Source organism: Euprymna scolopes, chromosome 40 (genome assembly GCF_053919585.1).
Source record: "Euprymna scolopes isolate OS-2025 chromosome 40, ASM5391958v1, whole genome shotgun sequence".
Lineage (NCBI taxonomy): Eukaryota > Metazoa > Mollusca > Cephalopoda > Sepiida > Sepiolidae > Euprymna > Euprymna scolopes.
In genome coordinates, this window is record NC_136521.1 from 32,091,785 (window position 1) to 32,105,257 (window position 13,473).

The following is a 13,473-nucleotide window of genomic DNA, read 5'->3' on the forward strand; positions in this document are numbered from 1 at the left end:
ATGGCTTGTACATATATGATGTAATCTAAAAGTCCAATTTTTACAAACTCTATGCATTAAATTAGGTTGATTTCAGACATAACGCATTAAATGTTGTCTTCCAAGTGGTCTATTGTGTTTGATTTATCAGCATACACATGGTACTTTACATATTCCAAAAGAAAATAAACTAATGAGGTTGAATCACACGAATAAGGTGGCTAGTAGACAGGTACATTTCATGAAATTATTTGTTCATCAAATTTTTCTCAGTAAATTGATTGTATCATTTGCAATTTGAAAACGCTGCTTGGATGTCAGTCTCTTCATGATGAATTGCCAAACCAAGCTGAACTCAAAACAATAATTCCTATTTACTTGCTCCCTCATGATGACAGAGAGACAAGGTCGGTTTTTAATGTGGGGGGAAAATTCAGCTCCCCAAAAAAGAGCATTCTGAAGAAGAACAAAAATTAAAATTGCCTCAATCTAGAAAGATTTCCCCTCCACTGATCAAGGTCAGAAAAAGTGAAGTGCAATATCAGAACATACACTACACTTTGTTCATAGCCAAAAGGTCAAGAACGAGTTGCCAAATCTGCAATTAAGGAAATGGAGTTGTCAATTTAAAGTTTGCCACCTCTAAAACAAAAACACCCTGCATATATATATATATATATATATATATATATATATATATATATATAAAATACAGATGAATGATTCAAAGGCAGTTCTTTGAATGTGTAATTTGCATAATTTTTAAACAGAGGCTCCCTGATCTATCAATCAATTTTTTCAGTTGACTTAATACATTTGTAACATTATTGTTCACGGAACACTTTTAATAGTATAGATAGATATCACTTTGTCCATAAGAAACAGATAATGATAGGAAAAAAAAAAAAAAAAAAAAAAAGCGTCCAAAAACCTTTTCATCTTCTTTCATGACAATTTCCAATTCTTTAATATCATCCAATGGAAGAAGCTGAGAAAAAAAAAAAAAAAAAAAAAAAAAAAAGGAAAGATTAAATTAGAAAGGTTTTTTAGAGAAAAAAAAAAAAATTTTTTTTTTTTTTTACAAATCTTAGACACTTGAAAATAATATCAAAATTAGTAATTATTTTTATTTCGGATTTGGGAGGTGATGATGGTCAAGTAGTTAACAACACAGACTGATGATCTAAGTGTGCCATGTTGGAATCTTGTTCCTTCCACAAATAAACCTTCACTTAGGATATTGGCAACCTTCACATGGTCCCGCTCATAAGTACCTGATGACTGCCTAAAAAGAATTCTAACTAGAATGATATCAGGGAAACTAATGCCAACAATAGAATTATGGGATTCATAAGATATGAAAAAATGACCAGATTTTCGACTTTCCATTGTAACAATGCTACATGTCTTGAATGGAGATTCTGCATTTTAGTTTTTACTCAAATAAAAACTAAATAAATGAAACCCAGGGTTTAATTAAAAATAATAAAAAAGCCAACATACTTTTTTCATGATGTTTGTATTTTTTTTGAGATGAGGATTGATATTTTTTTATTATTTGGTTTGTTTGGCCTATTGTTCTCATCTTGATTGTTTTTTCCACAATGTTTCAGTCAATGTAACCTCTGTCTTTACGTGCATTCTTGCTGGATGTTATTATTTTCACTATTCACCAATAACATTTAGCGTGAATGTACCTGAAGACGGTCGGAGATTACATCAGTCAAAACATTGTGAGAAAAACAACTAAGATGAGAACAATAGTTCGAACAGTCCAAAAAAAAAAAAAAAAAAAAAAAAAAAAAAATACAAAGACTGATACTTTTTTTTATTTATTTTGAATAAACAGACAAAAGGTTTTTGAAACCACGTTAAGATGCAAATATAAAGTAAAACAAAATTAGATTTTTTTTTACTTTATATTTTTTATTATTAATTTTGGATAGTAAATATTCATCAGAGCAAGAGTTTGTTTTTTTTAACGTAAAAAAAAAAAAATGTCCTTGACTCATATTATCAAGGCTCTTTGTGAATGTTGTTACACACTGCAGTGTGTATAAAATCCCTTTTAAATTAATCTTTTTTTTTTTTTTTTTTTTTTTTTAAAGATATGTAGCCATGGTAGTTCAAAGAGAATTATCAAAATTTCTAAGACATTTTATCTGTTTATTCAAAATCTTAAATTTCTTAAACATGCTTCTAAAAACGTTTTTGGCAAGTCTCAATATACTTTTAATGTTTCATAATGTTTGATGAAAATTGATCATTTATATTATTCAGACTACTATTCTAATTTCGGCCAATGCATATATTTGCTGACGACACCACACTATTCTAAAAACATGGGAAAATCGAATGCCCATATTGTAATAACGATGTGGAGACCCACAGAAATCAACACCAACAGTTGACATGTGTCTTCTAGAAAACCTGAAACCCGTCTGACACAAAAAATAAGATAAATGAAAAGTTAGGCGCTATTGTGGTTCAAGGCGACAGTATAAAAAGGGAAGTGACATCTTGTGCACGTGAGGTTGCTGTCAGTCACAAAGAAGATGAAAAGGGAATTAAAACGGTGGTGTAGGAGAAGGAATAGAACATTGATTATTAAGAAGATTTCTGAATCAGACTCTTTTTCTGCTTTCATGGTTTTGAAAATAAGCAAACATTTCATCGAGCATGAACATGACTTGTAGGAATTAATTTCAAGAGAAAAACTATAGACAATCTTTCACATATATGAAAGGCATTAGTTGAATCCTTTCAAAGTGGCCTCCAGGCTGTAGTAGAATGGGGACTAAAAGTGGTGGTCACATTCAATTCTACTGGTATAAATCTCTTTTTCGTTCAACAATTATAAAAAAAACCTTCCCAATCACTCATTTGCCATGACTGATAGCACCATTTGGATGAGAGTTAGATGTTTAAACTCCTCACCATAATATTCACATGCAATATGAACTGGAATAAATATATAAAAGATACTACCAAATCTGTGGCAAAGAAGGTGGGCTCCCTCTATTGGGCTAGAAAACTCTTCATACCTGCCAATAACCAAAAAAAAAAAAAAAAAATACACCATTCGCCCATACATAAAGTATTGTTGCCACATTGGGGCTGGTACACCAACCACTAGTCTCTCCCTATTAAACATGGTACAAAAGAAAGTCTTTAACCTACAAAATCCTGCAGTCTACCAAGCTTTAAAAAAATGTAATCTTCAATCATTTCATCAGAAGCACTTAACCCTGTGTTAGTCCTATGGGGTGTTTTGTCACCCCAATTTTGCTTAGCCTAATACTAGCCTGGGTGCCTATTCTGTCCAAATTTCCAAGTTCGACAGAAACATTCCTGAGTTCGAAAAGACACACCCGAAGAAGGCTGTAGTGAAAATGACACTCAAGATAAGACGTCTTTATCAGGAAAATACAAACAATATTTTAGTGGAAATACTTCTATTTACTCACATGTGAACACTCTGGCACAAAGTCACTGGACTCAGATAAAAAAATAAGAACAAAAATCTATGTAAAAAAAAAAAAAAAAAAAAAAGGTCCAGATTTTCTTGACAAAAACCCATATGGGTTAAAAATTAAAATTTAAATAAAGAGGTTTATTTATTTTTTTTTTTTTTTTACAAAATCTGCATTTTGATTGTTCTCTGAATCTTTATTTTTTTCAATTATTTTTTTCAAATTCCAATACATTTAAACAGTGGAAATACTTTTACTTACATCATTTTTTTTATATAAAAAAGGAGTTCATATATAATTCGATCTTCAGAAAAAGTAAATGGATTAAAAAAAATTTTTTTTTTAATTTTATAACATGATTTTTTCCCCTCTGAGTTTGACCTTAATAGGATTGAAAATAAAGACATTTCATGCAAATGTAATATGCACAAACTGCAGCACATTATCTGAGGTGTGCGTTAGGCCTATTACCTCTACACTTGCTCGATAATCGTATGTTCCTATATTTTTTCTGGTGAGAGTTCATTGCCAAAACCTGTAAGAATCAATGGAAGTGGTAAAATCTTTTCTCTCCATTTAATTCCTCCTCAGCCTGCTCCCCATTTACACCACCGCTTCGTCGTTCACAAGGAACTAATACAAACGTACACCGGTTAGGGGTTTTGTCGTTACATACAAAAACTGAAATGTTTCCTACTACAGGAAACGCATGACGCATAATGTATACATTGCTTATTTACAATTTATTTCGAAACATTATTACACTAGGATACAATAAACATTTATCTCCTTTTCTTTTTCTCATTAACATATAAGACATCATTTCCCTTACATTCCCTTTTGTTCGCTGCTTTCTTTTTCTGTTTAATTTTTTCCGATTACTGATTTACATATTAATTTTCCGGTTAATGCATTACAAAATGTACGATGTTGATTTTGCACTTACAGCGATTAGTAACAAATCAATTTAGGTGTGCTTTAACATATTTACGGACTCACATCGAGAATTAATACATTTAAAAATGTAAACAATGTATTTCTATATGCATCTCTAAAAACCAACATTCCGGTTTACTGCGTTTCGTATGTTTTCGTTTCGTTTCATGTTCCCATTCTGCAGATTGCATTGTGGTTGTAAACATCATTACGATATAACTCATATCAAAATTAATTTCACTACTGACGCTATTTTTAGCACAAATTAGTAACAAATCAATTTAGGGGTGATTTAACATATTTACCGACTCACATCGAGAATGCATTTCTATATGCATCTCTAAAAACCGATGTTCTGGTTTACTGCGTTTCGTATGTTTTCGTTTCGTTTCATGTTCCCATTTTCCATATTGTATTGCAGTTGTAAACATCGTTATGATAACAAAATGAATTTCATTACTGATGCTATTTTTAGCGCAAACAAGGGGTTTTCTTTTTGGTAATATTCACTGCATTAAATTATGAGTTGACTTTACTGATTATCTTTGAATTATACAAAGATTACTACGATTTATCTCGAAATGTATTTGTACCTTGCATTTACTTAACTCCAAAAATTAACTGAATTGGTAACCTCGCACTGAAAAAAAATTCTCATCACTTTCTTTCCCTCACGTGTACAAACACTTTCTTCCCTGGGGGAAATTCCTATTTTAGTCACCTAAATTAATTAGTGTGAAAGGAGTTTAGCAATTTTGGCATAGAATGATATGTCGGTACATTATTACATTATGGCAAAACCATCGTTCACATTCCACAAGTAAAATTCGATAGGTTTGCGGTTATGCTGACACGGTTACGGGTTGTCTAGTACATGAATAAAGTAAAATTTAATAGAAAAATTTTTTTTTTGCTTTCTGTTCATCATCAGATGAACTTTATAACTTCTGATTAAATAAAAACTAACTAGCAGGGAGACCCAACGTTTCCCAGGACTGAATGAAGATCAACAAATCTTCCACACTTCCAATACTTTTATTGATATCAAAATCTGTGAAATTGCCCATTTCTCAATCAAATCGATTGTCTACTTTAGTCAGGGACCTGCCGCAGTGCACCAGGAGAAAAGCTTCACGTGTCTCCTTGTATTGTAGTCTACATTGCACTGTAGAGATTGTACTCTTGATTATATAAAATTGTCTTTATATAATGGCTTCAATTAAAGTTTAAAATGCAAAACGTCATGGTTCAATTGCACTCTAAACAGAAATATTCATTTCGAACACGCCTCTGTCTTATCAAAGAACCTACTGTTGATTTTATATGCTGGACCCTTCTGCTTGTGCAGTGATAAAACTTCTCAAATGCATTTGTGATGTTAGGCTGTATAAAGATGTTAACTTTGGTCAAAATCATACTGTTCCTTTTTTAATTAGATTTTTGATTTTCGATACTTATTTGAGGCATTCTAATACAATATCTCTTTAAGAATACTCCCAGACACATAAACTACATTTGTGTGTAATTTAAAAAAAAATAAATAAATAAATAATTGGTCCTGCTGTTTTGGATTCCATAGGGAACAAACACACAGAAAAACTGCCTTTTATATATAAAAGATATTGAGGTTAAGCAGTTTTAGATTTCAATCTTACATTTTCTTAAAATAAAAGTAAAGAAAAAACAAAGAAAAAGAAAAGAAAAAGAAAACAGTAAAAAGCAATAAAGAGAATTAAGAAAAAAGAAAAGAAAAGCAATAAAGAGAATTAAGAAAAAAGAAAAGAAAAGCAATAAAGAGAATTAAGAAAAAAGAAAAGAAAAGCAATAAAGAGAATTAAGAAAAAAGAAAAGAAAAGCAATAAAGAGAATTAAGAAAAAAGAAAAGAAAAGCAATAAAGAGAATTAAGAAAAAAGAAAAGAAAAGCAATAAAGAGAATTAAGAAAAAAGAAAAGGCAAAAAAAGAAAAATGTAAAAAAGAAAAGATAAAAATAAAAAGTGAAAAAAGGTAAAAAAAATATAAAAATAGTAGGTAAAATAATAAGGTAAAAGAAATGAAAAAGAAAGGTGAATTTACAGGCCCACCCTCCTTTTGTCGGGAGACCAAAAAAGGTAAAAAAAAAAAATAAAAAAGAGTAAAAAGGTAAAAAATTAAATTATGAAAAAAAAAAAGGGGATAAAAAAGTAAAAAATAAGGTAAAGAAAAAGAAAAGTAAAAAAAAAAAAGAATTAAAAGAAAGTAAAAACAGGAAAAGAAAAACAGACAGAAAAGACAAAAAAGAACAGAAAAAAAAAAGGAAGAAAAGAAGCACGAGAGAGAAAAAACATCTCAATACCTGGTTATCTTCATCATCAAAAGTGACATCCGGGTCACCATCCTCATTATTCTTCCCAGCATTATCTTGTTTGTTTCGCCTTTATACCAAGATAAAAAAAAACAAAAAAAAAAAACAATATATACACACACACACAAATAATATCATAAAACTTGTTAGTATCATTAAAAGGAAATGTATGGATGCATTTAAAGACTGCAAAAATATTGATACATTTATGAATTATTTCAGCCGTAATACACAACCTCAACTCTATGGGGCACCATTGCCGTTATGAAAATCGTTATGATAAAATGATGCGTTTTAAGGAAAATTTTAATAATTCAATGTTTAAACATATTAGTTTTAAACCATTTTATTTAATTAATTAGTTTTAAACCTAAATTAATTTGTATTACGATTAAATATAAAAAAATGCATTTTAAGTAGAAACATTATTATGGAATTACATGTTGAAGTTAGTAAAAATTCCAAATATTATTAAAAAATAATTACAAGAAAAATGAAATTTAAAAATACATCTTTTTTTGGAACAATCTGGAATAATCAAGAAAATTCCATGCAGAAACCTGTATAAGGACGCTGCACTAGTAGCCACATTAGTTTGTTAAATTTTAAGTTGCCAACTCGCTGTTAAGAAATCTGATAATGTTTATAGGATGAAAATCGATCCGAAAGAAACTCCTTAAAAGTCAAATCCTGTATCATTTGAAGAAAATGGAATTTTGGTAAATACAAAGATTTCTGTATATTTTCTGACTGATCACAGATATTTTTGTTAGATTCATCCCATACATTTGATTTAAAGTTAGTTCTTATCTCCCTTTTACCATCTTATAATCGTTTTCAAAGCTAGTAGACATAGTACTAAGTTTATACTAAGTTTGTAAATATTTTTTGTAGGTTTTGATTTATGTTAATATTTCTTTATTTTAACTTTGAGTTTATTATTTTTTTTTCTTTTAATTTGTTAAACATTCATATCCTTGGACAGACATAACAGTCGCTGTTCGTTATGAATGCAGTGCAAGATTGAAAGGAGCTTGTTCAACCTGCTCCGGGCAAATGCTGTTTCAAGCAAGCAAGAAAAACGGAGAGTAATAAATGAGCAAAAACAAAAAAAAAAAGACTCCCAGGCAACAACAGGTAGATGCAGTAAAGAAATAAAGAAATTACCACTTACTTTTTACTCACTAACAAATCCAACACTTCATATACTAATACATAAAGATATTCCACCTAAGAGAAAAACAAAAAAAAAATGTAAAATTAAAAAAAGCAAACAGCTCAAAAAACACATTTTCAGGTTAAAGATGCAGGAAAATTTGGTTATAGTCAGCTAATGTACTTCCTAACTTCTGCGTAGCGCTACTGAAAGCAGTGACAAGGTAAATCAGTTCCCTTCACGTTTCTCTCTTAGGAAGTATGTTAGCTGACTACAACCCCAAAAATTTGAAGTTGGTCTGTAATGTTTGATTATGTTTGGATTGTTATTGAAAGTGACAACTTTATCATAACAATTAAAGATTTGTAACAAGATTAAACCCAATTTTTCAAGCGTAAAATTTTACGATAATTTATAATTTATTTTGTTGGTCATTTACATAAAATACAAGACCGATATTATTTGTCTTTAGTAACATTTACAGTTTCAGAGGATGATGGCAATTCATTTAACTGGAATTAGATGCAGTAAAACTGCACATACTTTGACATCAGTTGAACTTACGCTTTACATGGGCCAAAACTCTTTCATACAAACCAATTATAATGATATAGACCTACTTACCATAGGTTGGTTGGTTGGTTGTTTTTGTTTTACAGCATATTAACCCTTTTCAGGTTATTTAATGCTGAATCCGGTGATTTTGAAGAAATTTTTTTTAATAGAATATATTTGTTTTTTTGCAAGTCCGTTTCTATTTAACCCATAGTTGGGACTCTAACAGGTACTACCATCCCAGGGTCAGAGTGGACCTGGGAGTAATGGCAATTAAAGAGTGGCTTCACACTCCCCAGAGCCCGCAAGCTGGGGCCTCACCATCGGATATAGTTTAAGGTCATATCCAGGACCTACTTAGGAGTGTGTGCCAAAAATTAATAATTAAAAAAGATAAACACAAAATTTAAACTTTAAGAGTTGGGAATCACTTGAAGAAGAAAGAAAAAGGGGGAAAAAAAAAACATCCTGTTAAACATTTTAATTTTTTTTTATCTAGGATCCTTGATGACTAATTTGTAAAAAAAAAGAGGAAAACATTATTTTGTTTATTCTAATTTCTTTAAAACTCTGGGAAAAATAAATAAAACCTACAAAAGAATCTCCATATATCTGGGAAAATGGATAAATTCTCCCAAGTTAATTAAATTAAACGCCTGTATTTTGTAGAAAGAGATTCTGATTTTTTTACCTTCCGACTATAGACACATGTTGATCCTTGAATTAACAAAGCAGCTTCTGCAAAGTTCATCGTTCGACCTCCGTCAAATGTGATGGCGACATTTTCAAGCTAAAAAAAAAAACAAATAAACAATCTATTATATAAAGAACAAATAGTCTGTTTATATATCTAGCTAAAACTTAAAAAATACATAACAAACACACAAAGTTGGTATCATTTTTTCTTCAAGTTGGCATAAACCTTGGATGTATATCTAAAATTTAAAGAAAAAGATTCATTATTAAGGGATCAAATTATATTATTTAATGCTATCAAGACATACACACAATGTTATCATGTAGTTGGTTTTCCAGCCATTAACTAAAGGGAAATAACTCCAATGGTTTTTCATAGAATTATTTCCTTTACACTAACTCAAGTTGTGTTCGATAGGGTCGACCATCGTTTCTTGGCATCTGTCTTAGAAGCTGCCGATTTGAAACTGGACTTCTGCAAATGGATCTGATGTATCGACAGTCCACAGCTGTCATGCAAGTCAACGGAAAGTGCTCGAAACCCTTTGTTATCTCTCAGTCGGTTCGTCAGGGTTGCCCGCTGTTGCCCCTGCTCTATGTCCTGGCTTTGGAGCCCTTGCTCTGCAAGCTGAGTCGTGGGGAGGCAAATTCGGCCCGGCGCGGAATTGCAATACCCGGTGGCTCAGCTGCCAAGGTATCCGCGTTCGCCGATGATGTCACGGTCTTTGTGTCGAGCTTCAGAGACATCGAGATTGTGTTGGAGGCGCTCGCTCGGTACGAAAGAATTACAGGGACCAAGATAAACCGCAGCAAGTCAGTAGGACTCCCCGATTAGGAAGCATCCAAGATCCCCATCCCCTCCTACTTATTTTTGTTTTCACCCCTTCCTCTAAATTTCACCCATCTTGGAGAGAAAGAAATACAAATTAACCCCCATTCCTTACCCACAAAATTTTCTTTTCTCCATTCACCCGCATCTAGAGGGCATCCCCACTTAGAGACTGACCCGCAGAAGCGAGGTTCCTTTTACAAACCTAGTGGAACGGGCAGTCTATCAACTAGACGGGGTTGAGAGGGTCCTACTAATCACCTTTTGTTTTTTCTTCCCCCGCCATAAATGAATTATTGTACCATTTTATTGTTATCTTTTGTTTTTACACGTCAAAAAAAAAAATGTTTTAAAAACTGGGAGTTAAGTAGGACGTTCCCCAGTATGAAAGGGTGAATGCGGTATTATGGTGAAAGAAGATACTAACTGAGAGAAACTTTTGATTTTGTTTAATTCTGGAGTGACAAGGATGACTAACAACCCCCACAATCCCCCCTTTTGAGTTGGCCATGTGCCTAAGTTTTTTGTTCATTGTTGATTTTCACTGTATTATTAACATGAATAAAGGATTTAATATCTCAAAGTGTAGTATCTGTTCCGGCAGATACTACAAGCAAAGACCATATGTGGGGGCAACTCCACATATAAGACCTTGGTCAATGTAGGGGCAACCCTTCATACCAATTGTCATTATCCAGCTCCCCTACTCCCCGGGGAGTTGGTCCCCCATTTCCCCTTCACTCCTCACATTAAAAATCGGCCTTGTGCCTAATTTGCTCGGTGGGGGAGCAAATAAATACCCTTTTCTTGGCCTTTTGGCCAAGATCAAAGTGTAGTATCTGTTCTTACTACATGCTGTACTTATTGTGATAGAGTGGAGGATCGCTTTTTTATATTAATTTAATGTAAAATGATCACCCACTTTACAACCAGTCAGTTTCAAAGCCATTCAAGTCATTCTCCAGATCATTCAAGTTGTTTTTGAAGGATTCCAGTTATTTTTTAAGCATTCAAGTCATTCAATTCATCCTTAAGTTCATTAAAGTCATTCTAATTCATTTACTTTTTATTTATTTAAGTCATTTCAGTCCATTTTTTGGTCATTTTAGTTTATCTTTAAGAATTTCATGCCAATCCTACATTCACGCATTCATTCATTACACGAGAGCACGCGACTAATGGCCATCGGCCTTGTTAGAAAAAAAAATCAATTTGAAGCAAATTTGAGTTTTTCAATGACCTCTTAAGTATGACTTTCTAAAATCTTGCAAGTTTGAATTATTTCCCGTGTTTCTTCAGACTATTTTTCAAGCTGGCGCCTCAAGATCGTCACTTACAGTTATCCATAAGATTTTGTTTTCTTATTTAAAAATAAAACTACTTCATTGATTTATTTTTTACAAGGTGGTCACCACTTATCAAGGCACGGAAGCCACTCAGGGATAAGGGTTATTACTAGTACAGTACGTTAGTGTGGAGATTTAATAAAGTGTCTACTTAAGGGGGCGGTTCATCAGGAATTTGTTTACGTTGGACTTGAAGACATCCAGGTTGCAGTCAGATGGGAAGCAGGCAGACGGAACAGAGTTCCACAGGCGTGCAGTTCTAAGAAAGAACAACATGATTACATGATTTTTTGTATACAATATTTTCTTTCTGTCAAGAGTATGTACATCATACAAACTTTTCTTTATTTTTGTTTTTTTTAATAAAGAAGGAATTCTGGCCAACAACTAAAAAGTCTTTGTGGTGGCATATGGAATATGAAGAAGCTTGATTGGATGTCCTACTGGCTGGGCAGGCTGAGAGAAGGCTTGAGGCATTCTCTTGAATAATAGCAATGAAAATATTCTTGTAGAGCCAAATCAACTTATGATGATTCCCAGTGTGCCATTGATTGTTGAGTAAGTTCCGTATCGCATCTCAACAACACTGGTTAGAACACGGATCTGTTGCAGAGACCGGCACATTTTGATTGCTTATATAATTTACATTATTTTTTTTTATTTTATTAATTTGTTTCAAAACTATATTACTATAAACAAATCTAATTTATTGATAAATTTTGTTTTCAATTTTTTTTTTTGATAAATAAAAATTACCAGAAATTCAGGGAATAACAAGAAGCAGAATTATTTTAGCACAAAACTGAAATATTTTAATTGTATTTTATTTTAAATAGAATTTAAAAAACAAATTCAATTTTAAATAAAAATTTAAAAAACAAATTTAACTTTATAAACAAATTTGATTCTAAATAAAATTTAAAACCAGCAATAAATTTGATTCTAAATATAATTTATAAACAAATTTGATTTTCAATAAAATTTATAAACAGCAACAAATGTAATTTTAAATAAGATTTAAAAAACAAATTTGATTTTAAATAGACTTTAAAAACAGCAACAAATTTGATTTTAAATAGAATTTAAAAACAGCAACAAATTTGATTTTAAATAGAATTTAAAAACAGCAACAAATTTGATTTTAAATAGAATTTAAAAACAGCAACAAATTTGATTTTAAATAGAATTTAAAAACAGCAACAAATTTGATTTTAAATAGAATTTAAAAACAGCAACAAATTTGATTTTAAATAGAATTTAAAAACAGAAACAAATTTGATTTTAAATAGAATTTAAAAATAAGAGTTTTACTAATTATGTGCGACAAATTAAGGCATGACAAATGTACAATAAATCACAACTCCTGTTGAGTGTCTGTTCATATTTGATTTAAAATAAAATTAAAAATAAAAGCAACAAATTTGGTTAAAAAAAACCCAAAAAACTCTGCAATAATTTCAATTAATATAAAAAATATAAGTTGATTCTTAATAAAATGAAGATTATATTTACCCCAGCACCGTTTGTTTTGTCCAGCTTTTATTATTTGAAAAATAATTGTAAAAAAAAATTTAACAGTTAAAAACAACACACATGATTAATTTTAATTAATGCTTAAAAAAAAAAAAAACAAATAAAGAAAACATGGTTCTTAGAAAAATAGTTGCTCTATTCTAATACCGGAGTTGTTTTTTTTTCTTTCATAAACTAGAGTCGACAAATTGCTTTTTAAAAATATGTCGTTTTAAGCAGAAAACAATATTATGTACTTAATTGTCAAGTCGAAAATAGTAATATATCTAAAAATTACGAAAATTCATTGAATAGAAGAACGGCTATTGTTTTTTTTAGTAAAATAAAGTCTATCACTATAGACAATAAATATTGCAACCATGAACAAGTAATCTGAAATATTCGTTCTATGTCCCCTGCGTTTCTGTGTCTACTTTATAACGTCTATAATACAATTTTACACAATTTTCCATAAATATTACTTTTAATAATAACTTTCTACTTGATGAATTTTCGTAATTTTTGGATATATTACTATTTTCGACATGACAATTAAGTATGTAATAGTGTCTTTGCTTAAAACGACATATTTAAAATAATCGATCTGTTGACTATCTTAACAAACACCAAAAGAATTTTTTGACTTGA

At 30.9% G+C, this 13,473-nt stretch overlaps 1 protein-coding gene and 1 pseudogene across 2 annotated transcripts in view; one reads left to right on the forward strand and one right to left on the reverse strand.

Annotated features, from left to right (window-relative positions):
• The window catches only part of LOC145265474 (condensin-2 complex subunit H2-like), an 82,272-nt gene that overhangs the window by 44,269 nt on the left and 24,530 nt on the right, over positions 1–13,473 (reverse strand). For both annotated transcript variants that reach the window (XM_080121342.1, XM_080121341.1), the window contains exons 3-6: positions 9,134–9,232; positions 7,906–7,961; positions 6,723–6,801; positions 911–967 (exon numbers count right to left, since the gene is read on the reverse strand). In XM_080121342.1, the coding sequence (XP_079977468.1) occupies positions 911–967; positions 6,723–6,801; positions 7,906–7,961; positions 9,134–9,232 (291 nt within the window). The remainder of the gene's footprint in view (positions 1–910; positions 968–6,722; positions 6,802–7,905; positions 7,962–9,133; positions 9,233–13,473) is intronic.
• LOC145265809 (U2 spliceosomal RNA) lies at positions 10,766–10,890 on the forward strand (annotated as a pseudogene).